Below are 24,957 nucleotides of genomic sequence, written 5' to 3' on the forward strand. Positions count from 1 at the left end.
CAATCTCTTTGTCTCTTATATGTTCTCTTAAAAGAATACTGATTTATAACCTACTTATTATTAGGAATGGGTGTGACAAATCATTCACAGTAAAGCAGAATTGACTAATGTTGAAGGGCTCAATAAAGGACAGAAATGGTAGGGACCTAACAGAAGCAGAAGATATTAAGAAGAGGTGGCAAGAATACACAGAAGAACCGTTCAAAAAAGATCTTCATGACCCAGATAACCACGATGGTGTGTTCACTCACCTAGGGCCAGACATCCTGGAATGTGAAGTCAAGTGGGCCTTAGGAAGCATCACTATGAACAAAGTTACTAGTGGTGATGGAATTCCAGTTGAGCTATTTCGAATCCTGAAAGATGATGCTGTGAAAGTGCTGCACTCAATATGCCAGCAAATTTGGAAAGCTCAGCAGTGGCCACAGGACTGGAAAAGGTAAGTTTTCATTCGAATCCCAAAGAAAGGCAATGCCAAAGAATGCTCAAAATACTGCACAATTGCACTCATCTCACATGCTAGTAAAGTAATGCTTAAAATTCTCCAAACCAGGCTTCAGCAATACGTGAACTGTGAACTTTCAGATGTTCAAGCTGGTCTTAGAAAAGGCAGAGGAACCAGAGATCAAATTGCCAATATCTGCTGGGTATTCAAAAAAGCAAGAGAATTCCAGAAAAACATCTATTTCTGCTTTATTGACCATGCCAAAGCCTTTGACTATGTGAATCACAATAAACTGTGGGAAATTCTGAAAGAGAAGGGAATATCAGACTACCTGACCTGCCTCTTGAGAAACCTGTATGTAGGTCAGGAAGCAACAGTTAGAACTGGACATGGAACAACAGAGTGGTTCCAAATAGGAAAAGGAGTATGTCAAGGCTTTACATTGTCAACCTGCTTATTTAACTTCTATGCAGAGTACATCATGAGAAACACTGGGCTGGAGGAAGCACAAGCTGAAATCGAGATTGCCGGGAGAAATATCAAGAACCTCATATATGCAGATACCACCACCCTTATGGCAGAACGTGAAGAAGAACTAAAGAGCCTCTTGATGAAAGTGAAAGGGGAAAGTGAAAAATTTGGCTTAAAGTTAAACATTCAAAAAACTAAGATCATGGCATCCGGTCCCATCACTTCATGGCAAATAGATGAGGAAACAGTGGAAACAGTGACTGATTTTATTTTTCTGGGCTCCAAAATCACTTCAGATGGTGACTGCAGCCATGAAATTAAAAGATGCTTACTCCTTGGAAAGAAAGTTATGACCAACCTAGACAGCATATTAAATAACAGAGACATTACTTTCCCCAAAAATGTCCATCTAATCAAGGCTATGGTTTTTCCAGTGGTCATGTATGGATGTGAGAGCTGGACTGTGAAGAAAGCTGAGCACTGAAAAAATGATGCTTTTGAACTGTGGTGTTGGAGAAGCCTCTTGAGAGTCCCTTGGACTGCAGGGAGATCCAACCAGCCCATCCTAAATGAGATCAGCCCTGGGTGTTCATTGAAAGGACTGGTGTTGAAGCTGAAACTCCCATACTTTGGCCACCTCATGCAAAGAGTTGACTCATTGGAAAAGACCCTGATGCTGGGAGGAATTGGGGGCAGGAGGAGAAGGGGACGACAGAGGATGAGATGGTTGGATGGCATCACTGACTCGATGGACATGAGTTTGAGTAAACTCCAGGAGTTGTGATAGACAGGGAGGCCTGGTGTGCTGCGATTCATGGGGTCGCTAAGAGTCGGACATTACTGAGTGACTAAACTGAACTGAGTGCAGAAGAATGATGCTTTTGAACTGTGGTGTTGCAGAAGACTCTTGAGAGCCCCTTGGACTGCAAGGAGATCCAACAAGTCCATCCTAAAGGAGATCAGTCCTAGGTGTTCATTGGAAGGACTGATGTTGAAGCTGAAACTCCAATACTTTGGCTACCGGATGCAAAGAGCTGACTCATTGGAAAAGACCCTGATGCTGGGAAAGATTGAGGGCAGAAGGAGAAGGGGATGACAGAGGATGAGATGGTTGGATGGCATCGTTGACTCAATGGACATGGGTTTGGGTGGATTCCGAGAGCTGGTGATTGACAGCGAGGCCTGGCATGCTACAGTTCATGGGGTTGCAAAGAGTTGGACACGACTGAGTGACTGAACTGACCTAACTGATATAATTATACTAATATGTTGTCTTTTCATTCACCTTATAAAGACTAGATCAATGCAAGCCAAAAGAATAATCTTATACTTTTGAGATGTATGTGTGTGTGTATTAGTGGCTCAGTTCATGTCTGACTCATTGTGACCCCACAGACTGTAGCCTACCAGGTTCCTCTCTCCATGGGATTCTCTAAGCAAGAACACTGGAGTGAATAGCCATTTCCTTCTCCAGAGGATCTTCTCAGTCCAGGGATCCAACCTGGGTCTCCTGCATTGCAGGCAGATTCGTTACCATCTGAGCCATCAGAAAATCCCTATATAATATTATATTTGTTGTTGTTGTTCAGTCACTCAGTCTTGTCTGACTCTGCAACCCCATGGAATGCACTACACCAGGCTTCCCTGTCCTTCCCCATCTTCCAGAGCTTGCTCAAACTTAGACCCACTGAGTTGGTGATGCCATCCAACCATCTTGTCCTCTGTCATCCCCTTCTCTTCCTGCCTTCAATCTTTCCCAGCATCAGGGTCTTTTCTAATGAGTTGGCTCTTCACATCAGTTGGCCAAAGTATTGGAGTTTCAGCTTCAACATCAGTCCTTCCAATGAATACTCAGGATTGATTTCCTTTAGAATTGACTGGTTTGATCACCTTGCAGTTGGCAGGGCTCTCAAGTCATGTATTGATCTCCTTGCAGTCCAAGGGACTCTCAAGTGCTAAGTTGAGCAGCACCGGTTATACTGAAAAAGAGATTTTCACAGATGCTAAAAGTTACACTAGCCTCCCCTCAAATTACACCATATCACTAACTTCCTATTAACTCATGAACGCTGCTGTTGCTGCTACTAAGTCACAAATAAGGTTTCATGATACAAATTAATATTCAATAAATCACTTAAATATATTTATTAAGCATATATCTTCCTGGTGTTGAAGATACAGCAAAGTGAAGCCAAAGCCCTGTCTTCATGCTGGGAACATTTCGTTTATAAGAGCTAATGTTCATTTAGTGTTACAAGCCCTGTTTTAAGCCCTCTGCATGCCTGATGTCATCAGTTTCTTGCAGCAACATGAGTTGTAGACACTATCATCATCACCATTTTATCATAGGAAAATCTGCAGCCCAGAGAGTTTAAGTACTTAACACATGATCACACAGCCAGAAGGAGTTAGGAACAAAAATACAGCCTGAAAAGAAATCTGATGCTGCAAATCACCTGCTATATTATTCTATGGGTTCAGATGAAAATATTGAAGAAGTAAAAAAAGAAAAGAAAAAAGAGATAGGTATAACATGAAACTAATTTTATTTTGACAAAATTTTATTGATTTCAATTATTTTATTTTGATTTCAATTATTAAGAATTTATGTCTGAAAAGCTACCTCATTTTTCTTCATTTGGATCTTCCCACTATAATGAATTTAAATTTGAATTTAAATATTAGTATTCTCTCACACACTCCACACACACTAATGGTTTCATTGTCTCTTAATCCACCATCAAACCAAAAATTAGACATTTATATAACATGTATATTGAATTACTCCAATCTCATTATTAAAAAGTATTTGTCTAGTTTGTTACAGTAGCTGTTAAAATCTATTAGAAAGCAAGTCTTACTGCTTGTATACAATCTAAAAATAAAACAAATCTAAAACCACAAACATTTATCTCTGCTTGTATACCACTGGAACTTTCCAATCTGCCATAGGGCAAAAGATGTGAATCCTTAAATGTATTAGATCAACCTATTTTTAAAGGCCCATTTTCCAACAGAAACTTAACAATAGAAAGCCATCTTTAATTTTCCCTTTTCCATTGTTTCTCCTTCCAAGTGTGTGTCAAGAATTTAATTGCAGCAGGAAATTAACCAGTCATAAAATACTGTACTTATGCCCTTGCCTGCTAAAGTAGAGTGCACTAAATAATTTGCTTAATGGCCTCTAACATGAGACCTCAATTTAATAACCAAAGTGCCTTGACTTGTTGGATAAATTCCTGGTGAGAAATGCTCTGTGTATAATCCATCAAACCATCAATGGCTCAAACACACACGCCCACACAGAAAATGAAAATAAAAATAGAAATTCTGATATGCCAAGTTAACTAGTTTGAAACAAACCATATAGATGACCTTTTGTATGAATGCACAAACTTCCTTGTCTTATAGCTGTGTCAGAGCTGGGTCTGATTGACTCCACAGTGGGAAAGGACATGGTCACTCCAAAGACATATTTGCCAGGCACCTGACATGTTTCTGTCTCCTTTTTATTAAAGCTCTATCCCTTAAAAAAATCAATGTCTATTGTCGAGGTTGCTAAAAATTTGGTTTCTAGAAAACCAACGTTACCGTAGTGACTAAGTGCCACTTTAGGCATACAACTCTGAGTCTGATGGAAATAACTTCAAATTGTTTTTGGCTTATTTTGCAAAACTACAAGGACTCTTTTAATGACTACTCTTGACAAGTATTTTGCAAACTTACTTATAAATTCAGAGACTAGAGAAGAAAGGAACATAGTCTGGCATTTTAGTAACCAGGCTAAGATTACCCTGATCTCTTCGGGAATTTCACTTTTTTCCTTACTTTTTATCTAATTTATTTCCATTTGATGCTTTGATTTTAGGAGGACATATAAGCCATGGACAATAGAGGATTCTTCGTACAGTTTATATGTGTGGGTTGTATTATTTACGTGGCTATTTGTTTTGCTTAGAGATGATAATTAGTGCTAAATACTAGAAATTGAGGCTAGAGATCATATATAGAAAGTATGAAAATGGGGCTTTTGATGAATTTGACATCCTTGTACCTGAGAAAAAAATAACTTGATGAAACTTTAATTCAGCGTCCCACTATCATTTTAAATATAAAGCAACATTTTCTTCATTCATTTTAAAAAATCTATCTGATTGAATTTAGAAGGAGTGAGGGAAATGCTTTTTTTCTTCCAAAGTTCAGACACAAATATAAAAAAAAAAGTAATGAAAAGTTGATTTTCAGGTCTGATCTTAAATATATGAAATTGTATTTCATCAAGTATCTTGGGAATTATATGGTCCACTTGAGGAATAAAATGTCTCCAAATCAATAAAAATATTATCCTTTAACTACATGGATCATGAATGAAGAAAATAAATTATCTTTTTTAGAAAATTTCCTAAAGTGAAGATTTTTGTTGTTGTTCAGTTGCTCTGTTATGTCTGACTGTTTGTGACCCCATGGACTGCAGCACACCAGGCTTCCCTGACATTCATGATCCATATAGTTAAAGGATAAGATTTTTATTGACTAAATTAACCACTCCAGGAGTTGAAAGTGTTTCCATTACATGCTAATTCTTGACTCCCAGGATATGCTGCATCATTATTAGGACCTAATAGAACAAGGTGACTCAGACAGTAAAGAATCCACCCTCAGTGCAGGAGATCTGGATTCAGTCCCTGGATTGTGAAGATCCCCTGGAGAAGGGAATGGCTACCCACTCCAGTATTCTTGCCTGGAGAATCCCAAGGACAGAGGACCCTGGCTAAGTCCATAGGTTTGCAAAGAGTCAGACATAACTGAGCAACTAAGAGCTGCTAGTTGGCACGTGGAGATAATTTTTATTGCATCAGGTTGATTATTCTGAGCTGTTTCATTAAGATGAGTTTTATCCGTGTGACTGAGGTAACAGAACACACACACATTATTAAAGCACACCTTTAGAAGAGTTCAGGCCACAAGAGGGTGGCTACGTCCATTCTTCTACATGTTCATTGAGCCCATTTCATTTTGTTCCCAGGTTATCATTTCTACAATAGTTCATACATGCCATCAAGCCTGGGCTGAGCTCCTCATTCAACTCTGGGGTGACAGAGGTCATCCTGTTTTCATGTTAACTAAATCACAGTCTGTCTCAAACCAAGATTGCCAACTGTGTTAAATTAAAGATAGAGGTTCTTTGCTGAAGGCAAGTTAGACAGGGGATTGTGTTGACACCTTTAAGCTGACTTCTTTTTAGAATTCGAAGTCACATTGAAATGGAAAGGCTTGGGCAGATAGGGTCACAGCATTAATGACAAATCCACAAGCAGCATTCTTCTAAAACCCAATACCAGCCTAATCTTTCATTCTTCCACTTTAATGCAATCATGGGACAGCACAGGCTTAGTGTTCCCACCTCATTTCAAAATGCTCTCTTACATGCATGATATCTCCTTAGAGATTTTTTAATCTTGTAAGGAGTGATAGAAGACTTTCCCTTCAACTATAGGTAGGAAATCGAATGCTTTTGTTTGCAGATCGTATGTAAAACTGATGAACTTCTTCAGAAAAATTACATGTTATCAATTCAAACCAGAGTCTCACAAAGACATATTATACCATGTCTTTAAAAAGTACCTGTTTTATAGACACACTACCATGTGTAAAACTGATAATCAGGAAAGTCCTACCATATAGCACAGGGAACTCTACTCAATATTCTATAATAACCTATATGGGGGAAAAGGTGAAAAAGAATAGATATATGTATCTATATAACTGAATCACTTTGCTACTTGAAACTAATACAACATTGTAAATGAACTATATTCCCATATAAAATTTTAAAAGATGTTTTAAAAGTATCTGTTTATATTAATCAATGCTCTGACAGCGAGCTATGGGGAAGTAGGTTAGTTGCGGTATTCATCAGTAAATAGAATTGTTCATGGGTAGAAACCAGACTAGATACTGTAATTAAAGTATTCATTGAAAAAAATTCATGGAAGTATCTAGTTACTGTGTTTCCTGTTCCCTTTTATCTTCCTTATCTTAGGCCTGTTTTTCCATGATGGATCTCTTTACACTACAGTAATGCTCTCATCTGGCTTTGCAAGCTCTATATTGACTGCACACTTTTCTGGTTGTATTTTTAACTGACACTTTTGCCAATGATATTTCGTTGGATTCCTCCCTGTCAGTTTATTTTTGGCAGATTGGTTCAGTATCCTATTCTCTTATTTCGCTGTCCAGTTATCTATCGTTTTGGCTGCTGGTGGTTGCGTTCATTCAGACACACATCATTCTTCTCTTTCGCCCGTTTAGCCCAGTCTAACCTGTGAAAAAATTCATCATGAGTCAGGGGAAATTCAGCATGGCATGTATTATCGGTATTGTGTTTTGAGTGGCAGGCGACCAACATTTAGGGAACAATTTATCTACCTGAATTGGGCTAGACATCACTAATGCACATGGCAGATTGATTGTACGGTTCTAGTGGACGTATTCTTTATTAATGAGATTCAGTATGATTTGCTAAAAAGCCTTTTACTAGGCAGTCATTTTCTATACCCCTCCCCCATCGCTCTTTATTCCATTTAATCTGTTGAACCATGTACCATGTTTTGAAAATGTATTTCTCTCCTCTATTTTTATTTGAAATACCTAGGCTTTTTAAAAATAATTGTGCACAAACTGAACAAAGCACACGTACATACACACACACCCGATTGGAATTGAAGTGTATTATAAAACACAGGAACGAAGGAAAGCAATTAAAATCCTAAAAAGACATTAAGGAAAAATAAAAATAAAACTCTATCAAAAACACATAATCTAACTGAAATTTGGCATTTGAAAGAACTAATTTCTAGAAATGAATGTGTCTGTACTAACAAGAGTTGCAAAGTGCATGGAATTTCTTTCTAAAAAGATGTTATTTGTACTGATCTGCTGAGAGTTGGAATTTGCTGAGGTTTTGAACCTTCAAAAAGAGCTCTGTAAAAATCGTGAGAAAAGTCATAAACTACCCACCTCTTAACCTTTTGCTTCATTATCCAGAGGCCACAAGGCAGAAGAGAATAATGTTTATCCATTATAATGAGTTTTTTCTAAAATGCTTTAAAGATAACAGAAAAGTAAATTATTTCAGATTCTAGTCTCACTGTGATCAAACATTCCCTACAATATAATTTCAAACTTGGTAGGGGAGGAGGGTAAAAAAGGAAGTCATCCCCCTTCTCTTGAGAGAAGAGTCTGTTCATCTTCTCATTGCTACAAACATGTCTCCCCATTGTCTTTTCAAAAAAGTTCTCCATTACTGTTTTCTTTTTTTGTGTGTAAATCACAAAATGCTATCTCTCCCTAAACAAAATAAAGTGCCAGCTGCTGAAAGAACAATGTTTCCTTAAAAATGATCTATAAAATAACTTGCTCAACAAATGATATCTAGTCCTGTTTCATCATTTATCTCCAAAACAAATACTATTTCAATTGTGTATTGTAGCAGGCTTCAGAGCATTTTTAAAGTTTGTTTAAATTATGTGTGTGTCTGTGCTTAGCTGCTCAGTCATGTCTGATTCTTTGCAACCCCATGGACTGTAGCCCACCAGGCTCCTGTGTCCATGGGATTCTTTAGGCAAGAATGCTGGAATGGGTTACCATGCCCTCCTCCAGGGGGTCTTCCCAACCCAGGGGTCGAACCCAGGTCTTCCTCATAGCTGGCGCATTCTTTACCCTCTGAGCCACCAGGGTGCAACAATCTAAAAACAAGCATCCTAGGAGGTTAAGAATCCCTCTAGGAAAATTCTCAAAGGCTCAAGTGTCTGCATGCAATTCTGGTTCTCTTTTAAAAAGGGCTGGGCAGGTCAGAGTCACAATTACTGCATCAAGGGGTTTAAAAGGAAGAAGAGTTCTTTCCTGGTGTGAAGGGCAGGTGGAGGCTTTCATGTGATTAGTCTCCCGAGTAAGTCTCAAAATAATAGGAAGCTGAAATCTTTTAGCAGTATTTACAGTGCCATGTTGAAAACATGTTGCTCTCCAGAAGAGAAATCAAATAATAAAGTATTTTTTAAAAAATATTTTAGCTTATATCTCTTGTAGACATTAAGTTGTCATTTTATCTTCATGAGTCATTATTCCTTTCTTTGTTTAGCTTTAGCCCAAGGGTAATAAGCAGTTTCTTCACAGAAAGTATGAATTTCCATGAAAAAAGTCAAAATTTAGCTGCTCAGATGCCAAGAGGGAAAGCTTTCAGGGTAGTTCCCTGTAAATATCTGGAAATTCATTAATGATTTACGTTTCAAATATCGCATACTATGCTAGCTTATTTACTGTTCCTATAGGAAATAGATCATCAGTGAATGGACTAAGTTTGATACAATCTTATATGCCAAACATTTCAAAACAATACACACAAAAGGCAACTTCGCTGCTCTTAAAAACCAGTTTAATAATTAAGACTAAAACTACCAATTAGTGCACCCTTTTGAATCTATTTCTGTGCCCAAATCTTTCAGCCCTCATATAATTTTAACTATTTTAGGAGAAGAAACAAAAATATGTGTACATGGAGAAGATGAAACAAAAGGAAGAAATTCACATTTGAGATCTGGGTATATGTGTCATTTCAATCACTCAAAGCAAACAGTCCAATTTCTTTCCTCGTGTTGCTTTCTACCTAAATGGAGATAGATTTTTTTTTAATTGGTGTAGTATGTCATTATTAATGTAGCTATATTATATGATGAAGATGAAGGTCATAATGTTAACTGTGAAGGCAAATATAGTGATGATAATAATAATACTAACAATAATGGCAGCTACCAATTCTAAGCAGTTATGATACACTGACTACTCCACTGGTTGTTCCATGTGAGTTGTATCTTTATTTCTCTTAACAGTACAAGAAAGGGAATATTATTATTTATAATTAACAAGTGAGTTAATGTCACTTTAAGGATTAAGGACCCCTTTATGGGTCTCACCTTAGTTAGAAAGTAGAGGAAACCAATCCTACCTTCCATCGGGGCACCAGGATTTTCCCACTACTTAGTTATCCTCTCCTGTGGCCCAACACACACACCGTTACTCCCTGCCCACCAGCACACACACAACTTTACTCTGAATTTACATCTTACAACAGGATGATAACCCTGGTTTATCGAAATACCTCAGGACAGGGAAAATGTCCCATGGGTATCAGTTAACAAACTACTTATCTGTCTCCATCATCTCAAAAAGGCCATAAACAAACATGGCCAAAGCCACCCACTGTTAGAGCATTTTTACTTTTTAACAATGTCGAGTATTCTGCCTGTCTACACCTGCCTTTCATCTTGCTTCTAAAATTATAGAATGAGGGTGGTTCTCTCTGTCTTAACTGGAAAGCATCCGAAAGTGTGGGTCACATAGCTATTAGAATTGAGATCACTTACTCCACTAAATCTGCACAAAGGCAGAGACCTTCAGGCAATTTTTCATTTTCTCTGGTTAATCTACACACTTGCCCTTTGCTGAATAAACACTAAAAAAAAAAAAAATTTCTTCAGACTTAAATGTGTGTATACAATTTCGAGTTTTATAAAAGTATTTCAAATTTCTATGCAAATTTTCAATCCCATACCCACAAAACATCAAAAATGAAACATGAAATTCTCATAAATACCAACAAACTATCAAAAGCCTGAGAAATCTCAATATGCCCAAACCTTTCTCACCAAAACCCCTTTTCTGCTGTCTTCACCATGCTAGTAATGTCTTACTTTATCTTTCTTTCACACCCCACAGCCAATCTGTCTCCAAATTTCATCAACTCTACCCTCAAAATGCACCTCCAATTTCACCACTTCTCCCCCCTGTCCAGCGATGCTGCTCTGGTCCACGCCACCATCTGTCCTCCTCATGATGGTTTTTACAATCTCCCAACTGATGCTCCTGCACCACTGAGCAGCCAGAATGAGCCTCCTCTCTATTTGGGAGTCAGTTTATGGCATTCTTTCTTCCCAAACCCTTCAACAAATCCTCATCCCATCTCAACTGAGTAACAGTGACCTTGATGGTCAGTGACATCCACAGTGTGACATCCACAGTGAGCCTTTTTCTGGCCCATCTATGTACCCCTGCCTTCTTCATCCACATCCTTGGCTTCAATATTCTTATTTCATTTTATTCCACATAACTCATCAAATTTTAACTTACTCTCTACTTTACTTGTTTATCGTCTGTCTCTCTCACCCAACACATACCAGATTGTAAATCTTATGAGGATAAGCTTTTTTTTTAAAACTATTTGTTCACTGCTTTATCCCAAGCACCTAGAACTATACCTGAGTTGTGATAGACATCCAGTAAATGCTTAATGAAAAACTTTATATAGGAACAAAATACTGCACAACACATATAAATGCCACCATGATAGAAAATTATCAAGTCTTCTTTGTAAAGCTCTTCTTCACTGCTGAACCACTTCATTTCTTATTCAAACATCAGGATATGCTGAGTGGTATACTTAGTCCCAAATCAGAGACTAAAATGCAATTTACTAATTAAAATAATGGATTTTAAATGCTGGTCTTTTTATTTTTAAAATAGCTTCCTTGTGCCTCTTAATGAAAATGCTTTTCTTAAAAAATATTGTTCCCTCTGCTTCCTGGCAGGCTAGTTATATTCATATTGTAGCATGGCTATGAATATTCTGTCCTGTACTTCCAAATATGACTGTTATTCAGAATAACTTTTCTCCAGAGGCATGTGTTTCAAGCAGAGATTCATTTTGGGAGAGGAGCTTGATTTTCCTTCTATCAGTGCATGATTAAAATTAATTTCAAGGTGACCCATACATTTATAATGAAGATGTTTTCTTTCAGGCTATGTCAAAGTTGGACAGAAGCCTTGGAGCTATTTTATTAGCATGCTCAGCCTATGCTGTAGCTGTTTCATTTGTTACATTAGACATGTTCTCTAAGCTATATTGCATTTTTAGTAGTTACAAAAGTCCCCTGACTCATACCCTAGCTCCATAATAATTTCTTTTCCCTGTCTGGAATTTTGAACCTTTTCCAAAGGCTATGTTTGCTTAAAGATTGAGAATATCCTCTGATAGCCTGAGAGTATAAAAAAACAGCTTTAAACTAAAAACTATTGCCCCATTAATCTATAACCATCTCTAAATATTTAACACTTCTTTTGAAAGAAAGATTACCTTATACTTTCCAATGGGTTTCTTTTCAATGATTCAGGTAGCCGTAGGTTTGGATGTTTGAAAGGTCCATTCTTTGCTGTGATATCCTCCGCATAAGAGCTTAATTCTCAGGCTGACTGACAGTCGCACATGGGATTGTGTTCTAAAAAGCTCCTCCTCTTGCCAACATCTGTCTATTTATTTCAGATACAGAACAGACACTGAGCTTCTTCAAATGTAAAGTCAACGCTAGGTCCCAGATGTAATTAAAGTTGCAACAACCAGAGGGATAAATACTCTCCAAAAGGTACATAAGAAGAATAAAATCTTACCTTAACCTGAGCCATTAAAGGTCCCTCTTAATGTGACCTCTGAGTGCCCTCACAGGTGACAGTGAAAAACCTACAATCACCTCTATTACAAATATAGATGCAATGTTAATTGTAGAAAGATGAATACTGATGTTAGTATAAATCCTCTTAGGACTGTGACAACCCTTACTGCAAACAGGAGGCCAGCAGTCAGACACCATTCTGACTTACAAAGTGAACTGGTAAAACAACCAAAATGGACAAATTTAGTCCTTAGGCTAAATGGGCAAAGTTAATATTAATGAGCATAAGTGGTGTCCTTAGATACAAGCTCATTAATATTAACTTTCCCTTCCAGCATTGGAAATATAGAACATTTTTAATAAATCAATTTATTTAGGATCACCCTTGTAGCTTTGGCTTCTGGCTCAGTAAAGAGCAGTGAAGGATGGATGAGGCAAATTATTGAATTCTTTATTCTTATCGTAGGGTCCTATGAATTAAAAATAGCCACATAAATTTGTATTATAATAAAAATTACTCCAGTGTCTAGATATCTTGCTTAAACTTTGAAGAAAGAAATCTAGATGCACTATTTTAACAACAGTAAAAAAAAATATTAAGCAAAGCAGCTTGTGGTCCTCTGAAATGATTAATAGAAAAGTGATTGGAATTAATCACAAACACAAGAGGAAGCTGAAATTAGAGAGGGTTATTAAGATACTGTCCACTGTTTAATCTCACCCCCTTATAAACACATTAACCTTGTTTTCTCTGGCTGAGCCCTGAGTCCTACAGAAAAATTAGGTCAGAAATTCACATCAGATCAGATCAGCTGATTCATTCCGGCACGACCCTGACACGCTGCAGATTTGGACTTCGTTCTAGATAGATGAATATGGCTGAAGGCTTTGTGGGTTTGTTTCCTATGCTCTAAGCGTTGGCGCTAGAGCTGCCTGTAGAGTCATTTCTAAGGCTAACACTAGAGTATTCCTAAAAGTTGACATGGTAGTGTTTCTGAACTCTGGTTCATTTAACTGTCTCCACTTCACCTCAACAAAGTGAATATCAATTTTCATGCACAAACAGGGCATTTCAATTTCCCACATACCTGCAATTAAGTCAAACCTAATAAGATTACCTATCCGTGACTATTCACATAGCACTGAATGGATATTTCTCTCACTCAAATGCTCTTCAGTAAATGCTCCCTATTTCCATAAAGTCTTCTGCTGCAAATCATCAGTATGATTCCAGAAGCCATAACAATCTAAAGAGGATTTATGTAACTACTAACATTTCTCTAATAAGAGCTCTCAATGTAATTATGTCTTTGGGTAATCATTTCAAATAGCAACCAATTCTAAATTTTGGTATCACAGTCATTTGCTTTCTAAGTAGAAATGCTTTAGTAAATAGGAAGCAAATATTTTCTTTAATTTTATTTTTAGTTATTTTTTTTCTCTTTTGTCTAAAGGATGAACTTTCCTGGCCCTTTGTTTCTTTTCACTAACAGAGATACTGAAATCTTCAAATATAAATGGCTCCCAAGTATATATCTTAATATACAATTGCATGTATTTTTTTTAAAGGAGCTGTAACTAATCTAATTCTGTTTCTGACTGTCACTTTAAAAGAGGAAACATAACCTTATATAGATCCCTCGAGGGCATCCATAGGGAATAGAGACATTCCTAATCAGCCTAAGTAGTCCTTTGTGTCAGAACCACTTTGCTAAAATCTAGAGCTGTCTTCCAGACTTGCAATGTTAGGGGGAATTTCACTAATGTAGCATTTGTTTTATTAGAAAAAAAATTTGACCCCTTTCTTTAATAGAAAACGTACTTAGAAAGATATGTACTGGGAACACATTTTCCAAGAGCTTTTTTGAAATAAAGGATATGTCCTATATTGTTTGCAAAACACTAATCATTTTACTAATAGTAAAATGAGACAATGCAAGAATGAATTCCAGAATCCAGATAGAAAAAATTCACATGAAGAGAGAAGCCTCAAGCCTAAGCATGAATCATTGGGTTTACCAGAAGATCTTTTTATTGCTCTTCTTGATGTTACTGGTAGAGTGAATCTTCAAAGGAGATCTTACATTAATAGGTACACATAAGTACTGCTTTACCTGGTGTCTGTAACCAGCCTGTTCTCATTTGTGAGTTGCCACCCCTTAATGATTAGTGCCTGTGTGTGTCAATGGTTCAATATATCTATTATCCTTGTGTCCTAAACATCCCTCTTCACCCACACGTGTAACAAACTAGAGTTTTCTAACATTCTTCAAGTGATCTCACTAGTCTGAAATGATAGGTTTTGCATGTTTGTTTTCTGATTCTTTTTAATGAAAAAGAAATCTCATTTAACAATGCCTGCAGAAAACCATTAGAATTTTAACATAGCAGAAATGATGAGCTACTGGAATATTTTTTCATTCTCCATTAACTTTTCGCCTTTTGAATCTTTCTCTCTCTTTCCCACCAAATGTTATTTGGAGCTGTTGAGTAAAGTACTGAGAATCACTTTTTATTTATTTAAAATTTTCTATCCAATAAGATTTTTCAGTCAAATCCCATTTGAGAAATGGAAGTGAAAATATAAGGAAGTTAGTAGCAAAATATGGGCTCAACTTAGTTTAAAAATAAGTAATTGGGCTCAGAAAGTCCAAGTGACTTGGAACACTGAGAATGTGATGAGGAGATTTTTTCCTAAGAGCTCAGTGTTTTAAGCTTCCCAGCTTCAACACAAAAGGCATTTCAGCACATATGTGATCTAGAAGGTCAATCACAGGAAATCCTATTTCCATTTTTTAAGCAATCCCTGGCAGTCTGCACATTTCTGAAATTGCAACTGGCATATTTCACAGAGAATTATCATCAATGCCTTTTCAAGGTCAAACATGCCCCATCTTTAGATTTTCAGCATTTACATTAAATCACAGTATATATTAAAGCAAGCATTCAGCAGAGGTGACAAAGAATTTTAATTGATTAGACTGTGTTCATTAATATCATGTTGAATTTTATGTATAACAACATAAATTGCATGTTAAAAGTATTAAAATATATGTGAAATTTAGATGTGGATATTCTGTCTTGGTCACCATCTCTGCAACCTCAAAATGCCTGTGTGACCAGAATCTTGCTAAGGAGTTTTCAAAAATTTTAAAAATGAACTTCCTATTAGCAAAGTTGAAGCAACTCTAAAAACGTACTATGAGAATATTCTATATAATATTTAAAATTTATTATATCCTTTAATTTTCAGAATCCCAGAACATTTGTCCCCATACGAACAATATAAACTGAATTTGACCATTTCAGCAGGTACTGAGATGGAATAATTTGAGAGCCCCATCCCAAACACAGGGAGGCCTTGAACCTCCTCCTCCTGCCCAGTCATGACTGTTCTGGCTCCTTTCGTGATTCTCCAGTTCCTCCCACTGCATCATCCAGAAACTTCTATGTATGTCCCCACACTGCACATTTGTGTGTGTTAGTCCCTCAGTCATGTCCAACTCCTTGCAACCCCATGGACTGTAGCCCCCCAGGCTCCTCTGTCCATGGAATTCTCCAGGCAAGAATACTGCAGTGGGTACTCATTTCCTCCTCCAGAGGATCTTTCTGACCCAGGGATTGGACCCAGATCTCCTGCACACTGCTCATGAGCCCTGCTTTTATAAAACAAAGCGATCAGAGCAACATGGATAGACCTAGAGACTATCATCCTAAGTCAATCAGACAGAAAAAGACAGATATTGTATGACATCGCTTATATATGGAATGTAAAAAGTGATATCAATGAGCTTAATTTGCAAAATGGAAATAAACTCACATACACAGAAAACAAACTTATAGCTATCAAAGGGGAAAGGAGGGGATTTTGGATTAGGAATTTAGGATTAAAATGTATACACTATTATATATAAAATAGATAAACAGCAAGGACCTACTGTATATCATAGCATATCACTATTCTCTATCCTCAGTATCTTGTGATAACCTGTAAAGAAGAGAATCTGAGTACATATATATATATATATAATATAAAATAGATGAATAACAAGGACCTACTGTATATCACAGTATATCACTATACACTCAATATCTTGTGATAACCTAAAATAGAAAAGAATCTGAATATTATATATATATGTAATATTTATGTAATATATATATAGGTATATAAGGGGCTTCCCAAGTGGCACTAGTGGTAAAGAACTTTCCTGCCAATGCAGGAGACAAAAGAGAGATGCAGGTTCGATCCCTGGGTCAGGAAGATCCTTGCACACCCTCGCACGCCTTCTCACGTTCTCACAACCCACTCCAGTATTCTTGCCTGGAGAATCCCATTGACAGAGGAGCCTAGCAGGCTACAGTCCACAGGGTCTCAAAGGGTCAGACACCAGTGAAGCGACTTAGTATGCATGCATATATATCTTAATCACTTTGCTTAGGACCTGAAACATTGTAAATCAACTGTACTCCAACAAAAAGCAAAACAAACGAAAAAAGAAAATCATCTGAAAAGTTTCCAAATTTAGGAGATTTTATTAGTGTTTTGCTCCTTCCAAAAATATTTACACTTTAAATTCCAGAAAAATATTTGATGAAAGGCTGTAGGAGAGAGTAGGTAAAAGTTACTGATAGCAAGAGACATACTACATCTTTTGATTCCTAGCACGTGTGACGGCTATGGTACAATAATAAAATGGTGCGTGAGGAGCCAGGTTTGGGGCTGCTTCACGCAGGAATAGTCATCCGTTCATTCATCGTTCAGTCACCCATGCATTGTGGCTGAGCAGTCTGTGCTCCAATCTGAAACACTTGAGATCCCATCCCTTCCCACCTACTCAAGGACATAATCACAGTAATTTTTCCTTCCCTCTCCTAAGTCATTAACATTTCCCTTTCTATTGTAATCATTTATATCAGCATTTCAAATAAGCTAGCTTTCTGTCTTCTTAAAGGAAAAAAGCAGGGAAACAGAACACCATAAACCTCTCTTCCTCCTTCAACTACTCTCCGTATGTGTGAATTTTATTTAACCTCAAAAATCCCTACGATAATTTTCTATTATTTTCTTCCTTGGGTGGCAGACCTGGGTTTGATCTCTGGGTCAGGCAAATCCCCTGGAGAAGGAACTGGCAACCCACTCCAGTGTTCTTGCTTGGAGAATCCTATGGACAGAGGAACCCAGAGGACCACAGTCCGTGGGATTACAAAGTTGGACATGGCTGAGCGATTAACACACACACATTTTCTTCCTTGTTTCAATTCCTATTTTTTCATCCTCTCATGAACATAACACCACTGGGTTTTGTCCCCAGCCCTCCACCAAAACTTTTCTGGTCAGCACCAATGTGGTAAAAAGCATCGTTCAATCCTCAGGCTTCAATATATTTGACCCACCATAAAATTTCTCTTCTTTAATCCCTTTTGTCATTTCATTCTGATGCAACACCCACTTTGGTGGTTCTCTTATCTCACTACCTCGTCTTACTGGATTCTTCTACTGTTCCTCTTATGTAAGCAATTACATGCCCCCAAGGAACTGTCCTGGGTGCTTTTATTCTATCTAATTTTAGATCCTAGGGATTCTTAACTAGACTCTTGACTGCAATATCTGTGACTCTCATATTAACATCCCCAACTTTGATCTCTACCATGAATCCTGGATCCAATTGCCCATCCAGAATTCTCCATTTGAATATCTAAAAGGACTCCCAACATTGGCGATGAAAGTTGAACTCCCATTCCCCCACCATTCAACCTAAACTTACTTCTCTTCAAATCTTTAGCACTTCATTAAGTGTAAGCATCATTCTTCTAGTTGTCTCGGATAAAACCAACATATAACAACAGAACCCAGAACAACAGCAAAACACACTGGAGAACCATCTTCAGTTTCTTTCTTTTATTCTACGTCTACATCTCACCAGTTAGAAAATTCTAATGGTGCTCATAATTTTAGTATTTTATGACACCTCTACTAGTATCACCCTACTCCAAATGACCACCATTTCTCACATGCATCACTGCAAAAGTTCTCTCTGAATTCCCTGCATCCAGTTATACCCCATCCATTTATTCAACCCATGGATACCATAGTCATCATTGTGAGATCGTCAGTTAGGGCACGTCATTCCTATGCTCAAAAATCTTCTGTAATCTTTCTTCTATCAGAGTAAAACATAAGTGTTTATAAGGCTTTGTATTACCTGATGGTCCACTACCAGTCTGAAATTAAATTACCGCCCCCAACCTCAGTATTTGCTCGGTCACAACAGGACACCTTTCCCTTGGAGCACACCAGACTTTGTGTCCTCTGTCGAGAACCCCTTGCCATAGACAGCCACATGTGGTCCATGTCTCCAGCGACAGGCTCCCAGTGTCTCATACTCCTGCTCGGATGTTGCAGGATCTCAGAGTTCTTCCCTGGAATCTATTCTTATCTTCCTCATCTTGGCTTGTTTTACAGGGTAAAAAACTGTTACCACCTGTTGTATACATTTATTTAAACATATCTTTCATGTTGCCTCTCCTTTACCCTTCTTTCAGAATGTAGTCTTTTATAACCAGGAACTTTGTTCTGTTCATTGATATTTCATAAAAGCTTAGGGTTTCCCAGGTGGCGCCTGTAGTAAAGAATCTGCCTGTCAATGCAAAGAGACGTAAGAGATGCAGGTTCGATCGCTGGGTTGGGAAGAGCCCCTGGAGAAAGGCATGGGCAACCCACTCCAGTATTTTTGCCTGGAGAATGCCATGGAAGGAGGAGCCTGGTGGGCTACAGTCGATGGGGTCACAAAGAGTCAGAAGCGACTGAAGCGACTTAGCACACACACATGAAAACCTAGAACATTTCCTGGCATTCAGTAAAATTCCAATAAATATTTTACCAATCAATGAATATATTTGACAGCAAGTTATTGGGATGGCCCAAAAACTGCATTTGGGTTTTTTCCATAAGACATTATGGAAAAACTCATACGAACTTTTTGACCTAGTAATTATTGAGCAATAATTTGGCTTAAGATTCTGTTCTAAGAACTGCACAGCCACTTACCTAAATTCCTATTCCTGTTCCCTGAGCTATAGACTTCTTGGAATTATGCCTCTTTGAACACTTTACCACCTAAGAATGAGTCATTTTTGCTGTCTTAACATCTATAGAGCTTTAGATAGAAACTTTCTGAAGGTTGTTGATGAAACACAGAATCTAATAGTACAGAGATAAGCACACTGTGGGTGCTCTGTGTAGTCTAATAGAAGAATTCAGCAAATAATTCTGTCCCTATGCTTAGAGAAAATAATGAATTCATGAGTTTTAATGGCAAGATTGGGAAACTTTAGATTTTATATATGAAGTTTTTTAAAAAATCATGAGTTTCCTTTTTTGTTTGAGTTTCAGAAATATTAGACTCACAGAAGTAATTTAAAATGTTCATATACATATAGAAGTTTATCAGAGGTACTTTGCAGAAAAAAATTTATTGTAAGAAAGGAACCTGTGATGTCAACTAAAACTGGGTAGAAATAAACAGCATCTTACAAAAAGCATATGCAATTATTAACATGTTTATGAAGCAAGCAATTTTATAAATATTTGGGCATTTGGTAATAGAATGGATTTCCATTTTAATAGTCCAGAGAAAAAGATCGCACTCTTTCACAATGATCCTCTAGAAAAGTTATTTCTATACTTTTGTTTCCAAATCTCTCTCCCTGTTTCTCTCCCTCTTCTTCTGCATCAGTCATTAAATGATTGGAGTAGTGCATCCTTACTTTGCTTCTTATAAGAATGAATGTATGTGTGTGTATGTTTGCCATTTAGTCATGTCCAACTCTTTGTGACACTGTGGACTATAGCCTGCCAGGCTCCTGTGTCCATGGAATTCTCCAGGCAAGAGTAATGAAGTGGGTAGACTGTTCCTTCTCCAGGGGATCTTCCTGACCCGGGGATTGAATCCAGTTTCTTGCATTGCAGGCAGATTCTTTACTGCCTAAGCCACCAGGGAAGCCCGTAAGAATGAATAGTCCACCTTAAAAGAATATTTTCTTTTTCTTCATATTATAGTGTTCACAGAGAATAAGCAAAAGGATTAATTTCAGATTAGATGAAAAATCCACCAACTATCAAGAGAGCTTACTATTATCATTCAGTTATCCAGGCAATTGATGGATTAATTTCCTGAATTCTGTCTCTTTGCCCTTAATAAATGTACTTCATTGAATAAATAGGACTCCATCAAACACACATTTCTACCTGTACCCCTATAATATATACACTCAGAAAATGCTGAACATTTTTTTGGAAAAATCAAAAGTTGTGTACCCTTCTTTTGATCTCAATACACTGGAAAATGTAGCCTCAGTTTGGAGGCTGCAACTGAGGCTCATTTGCATGTAGCAGGTAGGTTTTGAAGCATAAAAGTAATTTCATTTGAACAAAGCTGGGACACTTAGTACCAGGCAAGAGATGTAATAGCCACAGAACTCTGCATAGCGACCGCACACTGAAGCTTCCACTTCAGAAACTCACAAAAGTCTAACTATTAACAAGTCTTTTCAGAGAAAGATGAACTCTATTATAAGATAAGAATGATACAAAGACCTTTAAAGGTAGGCATTTTTCATTAAACATTAAATAAGTGTGTGTTCCCTTAAACTTTTATCAAGAGATTGTTCAGTATGAACTTTTATTTAAAGGAAACTGAATTTTTTCTTCATCCCATCTGCACCTCCATAATCATAACACAGATGTAAACAACTTTTGTTAACTAAGACAAGAGTCCTGTCCCTAAGGTGGGTTGTTTTCTGTTACAGGTGAGGAGACATTTTCACTTTGTCTTTTCAAGTCTAACTTTGGCAAACCCCTTCTTGAGCAGGTGACAACATCAGAGTCTTCCCAGGACTCACAAACTCCTGGGAGTGAGCAACACTCAGGACACTTTTGTTTATACTTACCGTTTTATTGCTTCTTCCTGTCTTCGGCGTTTTTCATTCTTCTCTTTCAAGTAGGCCAGGTTTGTCTCGTTTCTCAAGCGATCGTTCTCTCGAGCAATGTCTGATGCGTTCTGAATAACCAAGCCATCATAGGCCTTCATCCCCATATCCTCAATGTACTGGAGAAACGTGTCCAAAGGGTCTTCCTCAGGATTGGAGCTCATCATCTTGGAGGATTTCATGTGAAAAGGAACACTTCCTGTGGGATGAGAGCACATTTCACTTTCATCAGAGATGCGGGTAAAAGTAAGGTGTTGCTTATTCTCCTAATATCTCATCAGCCCCAAACTCCAGTGACTATGGTAGAGTCTACTTGGAGAAAATGTCTCATTAGAAATCACAGTTGCATGTTGAAAGCAAATATTAAATGAATTTTTCCTGGGTAGCAAACACTTTCCTCAAAGTAGCAAAATGAACAAATCAACATTCAAAGCTCTTGAACTGAAGGGTGATGTGAAGGTGTAAACATTTGGGGGAAAAATAACATAGGTTATGGGCATATCTGGTAGGACAAACGGTAAAGAATCCTCCTGCCAATGTAGGAGATGCAGGTTTGATCCCTGGGTCAGGAAGATCCCCTAGAGAAGGAAATGGCAACCCACTCTGGTATTCTTGCCTGGGAAATCCCATGGACAGAATAGCCTGGTGGGCTACAGTCCATGGGGTAGCAGAACGTCGGACACAACTGAGCATGCATACACCACACTATGTAAACAGCCATGATTTTGTTTCTCAAAAATGTGTTCATATGCTAATAAGACATATTAGAGTCAAGCTCTAATTTTTTTTTGAACACAATAGCAACTTTTCTGTTCATTTTCAAATTAAAAAATGTAACAATTTGGAATGAACTTTCTCATTGTGTGTTTTCCTTGCCATTTAAAGTTAAGATTTATGAATCTGAACAATTCATGCAAAATAGAGCAGTTACCAAGGAAATGCATTTTTCTAATATAAGTTGACTTAGAAATAATCTCTTTTGGGTCCTCCATTATTCTCCAAAATGGCTTCATACTATAACTCAAAAATCATAGATCACCAGAACTATGTTAATACTTTTTTCTGGTCATTCAAGCAATGGAAATTTTGATTATCCTTACTACTTGAAGGATGAAAAACCTGAGCCACAGGAAGGAACTCTGAAAGCCAAAATCAAATCAAAACAAGCTCACCTATAAAATGATGGAAATAATAATGCTTAGCTCACTGATATGAAGATTATGGGAGGTGATGACTATAGAGAATTTCACATAGAGTTCAACAATAATAAGTGTATACATAGTAAAGCTTGTTGATACTATTGAGAGAACAAGCATGTAAAAAAAAAAAAAAATATATATATATATATATAGATGAAAGGGTAGATAGATAGCCAGCAGGCTATAGAAATCAGCATGACTTTGAAGTAGAAGTATCCAAAGAATCATAGAAATAAATGAAGCCAGGGGATAGAGAAATTGTGTTTGTATCAATCAAAATAGAACTGAATTTTAATCAATTACATGCAGAATAAGTATTTTACACTTCTAGCTTATTAAACCTTACTGTCCTCTGTCGAATATTCATTGTGGTAAAGCAAAATCAACTAACAAAGAGAAAATGTTGGCAAATTTAAAAAGTATAAATCACCTTTACATCTTTCACTTTCTTCAATAGTCTCAGAAAGATGTTTTTAAAATATCAGCTGAGCTTTTTAAGGTAGAAGTCCTAGACCTTCATTTTTACCATTTCAAATTATTCCCATCCTGATTTTTTTACAAGAATAATCATGTTCCATAACCTGGATCGTAGCTATGGAAACTTCACTTCTTACCAGAGTTTATTAGCATTTCAGCTGCCAGTCAATCCATACGTTACTTGAAGCCCACTCTAAATTTAAGGATTTATTCTTCAACGTGTAAGAAATTGTTGAAACCAGAGGATCGATGAATTGTTCTTTCATTCATGGTTTTCTGTTATGTTGTTTTCTTATGTTTAATTTGGTTTTAAGCTGTAATGGGTTGCTAAATGAAATGGACTTCTAATTGCAACCATCTAATGGGACAAATTATATTCCATTATCATCCTATCAGAAGTGGTGAACATACATAAGAATAAAAAAATTCTGCTATGAATGATTGTAATTTGTGGGGGAGTGGATGCAACATGATTCTCAAAGAGCTAAAGCATTAGTATTATTGGGAATTCACTTCTACCAAGGATTTCAGCACTAGGTGTGCATCGATAAAAAAAGATCTGCATAACTTCATGGCAATTATTTCTACCATAGTTAAGCAAGCCAAGTCAGTATTACAAGGATTCTAGAGAGAATGACTCAGGGTGGAAGATGATCACTCCTACTCTGCCCTGGAGCAAAATTGTCTATTTCCATTGTGTAAGGCATCATCCAAAGATTTTTATTTCTTCCCTTAAGTTCTCTCCATCCAGATGACACCTGCAATTCTTTATGCAGTTTATACATTCCAAATATTAACCAGGTTAATTGTGCACCTCTGAAAATTAATTATCTCCCTAAGTGGTCTTTCAATTTGATTAGAGTCCAAATTTGTTTATTTTGAGAAAATATTAAATAATAACACTGTAAAATATACATACTATGGAGAATCCTATTATAAGGTGTTTTTTTAATTTAGATGAAAATTTGGGGGATGAAAATCAACTGTGATATCTATTAACACTTCAGAGCGATGGAAACTGGATGTTGGTGAACAAGCTTTTGCCATCCAGTTCTAGAGGCTATTTGTTTCTACAATCTTTCATTTGTTCAAGTATTTCTTGAGCACATGTTATAAACTGTGCTGCGTGCTAAGTCGCTTCAGCCGTGCCCACCTCTGTGCGACCCCACGGACTGTAGCCCGCCCGGCTCCTCCGTCCATGGGATTCTCCAGGCAAGAGTGCTAGAGTGGGTTGCCATGCCCTCCTGCAGGGGATCTTCCTGACCCAGGGACTGAACCCGCATCTCTTGCATCTCCTGCATTCTTTACCACTAGCACCACCTAGGAAGCTCCATATTACGCATTGAAAGTGAAAGTGAAGTCGCTCAGTCCTGCCTGACTCTTTGCGACCCCATGGACTGTAACCCACCAGGCTCCTCCATCCGTGGGATTCTCCAGGCAAGAATCCTGGAGTGAGTTGCCATTTCCTTCTCCAGGAGATCTTCCCAACCCAGGGATCGCACCCGGGTCTCCCGCATTGTAGGCAGATGCTTTACCATCTGAGCCACCGGGGAAGCTCATATTATGCATTGGGCAGTGATAAAGGCAAAATTGTATCCCTCTAGACGGCAACCCACTCCGGTGTTCTTGCCTGGAGAATCCCAGGGACGGCGGAGCCTGGTGGGCTGCCGTCTGTGGGGTCGCAGAGTCGGACACAACTGAAGTGGCTCAGCAGCAGCAGCATTCATTCATTCAGCAGTGAAAGAACACAATAAGTAAATAATGGCAGTACAGTGTGACAACGGCACCAATTCGCTTGGCAGTGTTGGCATTCACTGGTTTCTCATGGCGATGGTCAGCATTTTTGACCATGAGCACTTTTCAGTGATTATAT

At 37.6% G+C, this 24,957-nt stretch overlaps 1 protein-coding gene across 1 annotated transcript in view; it reads right to left on the reverse strand.

Moving 5' to 3' along the window:
- The window catches only part of NYAP2 (neuronal tyrosine-phosphorylated phosphoinositide-3-kinase adaptor 2), a 288,126-nt gene extending 266,536 nt beyond the window's left edge, over positions 1-21,590 (reverse strand). Inside the window, exon 1 of the mRNA XM_065927627.1 lies at positions 21,370-21,590. Coding sequence (XP_065783699.1) covers positions 21,370-21,590 — 221 coding nt within the window. The remainder of the gene's footprint in view (positions 1-21,369) is intronic.
- Positions 21,591-24,957: the final 3,367 nt, after the last annotated feature.

This window comes from Muntiacus reevesi, chromosome 3 (assembly GCF_963930625.1).
Source record: "Muntiacus reevesi chromosome 3, mMunRee1.1, whole genome shotgun sequence".
Classification (NCBI taxonomy): Eukaryota; Metazoa; Chordata; class Mammalia; order Artiodactyla; family Cervidae; genus Muntiacus; species Muntiacus reevesi.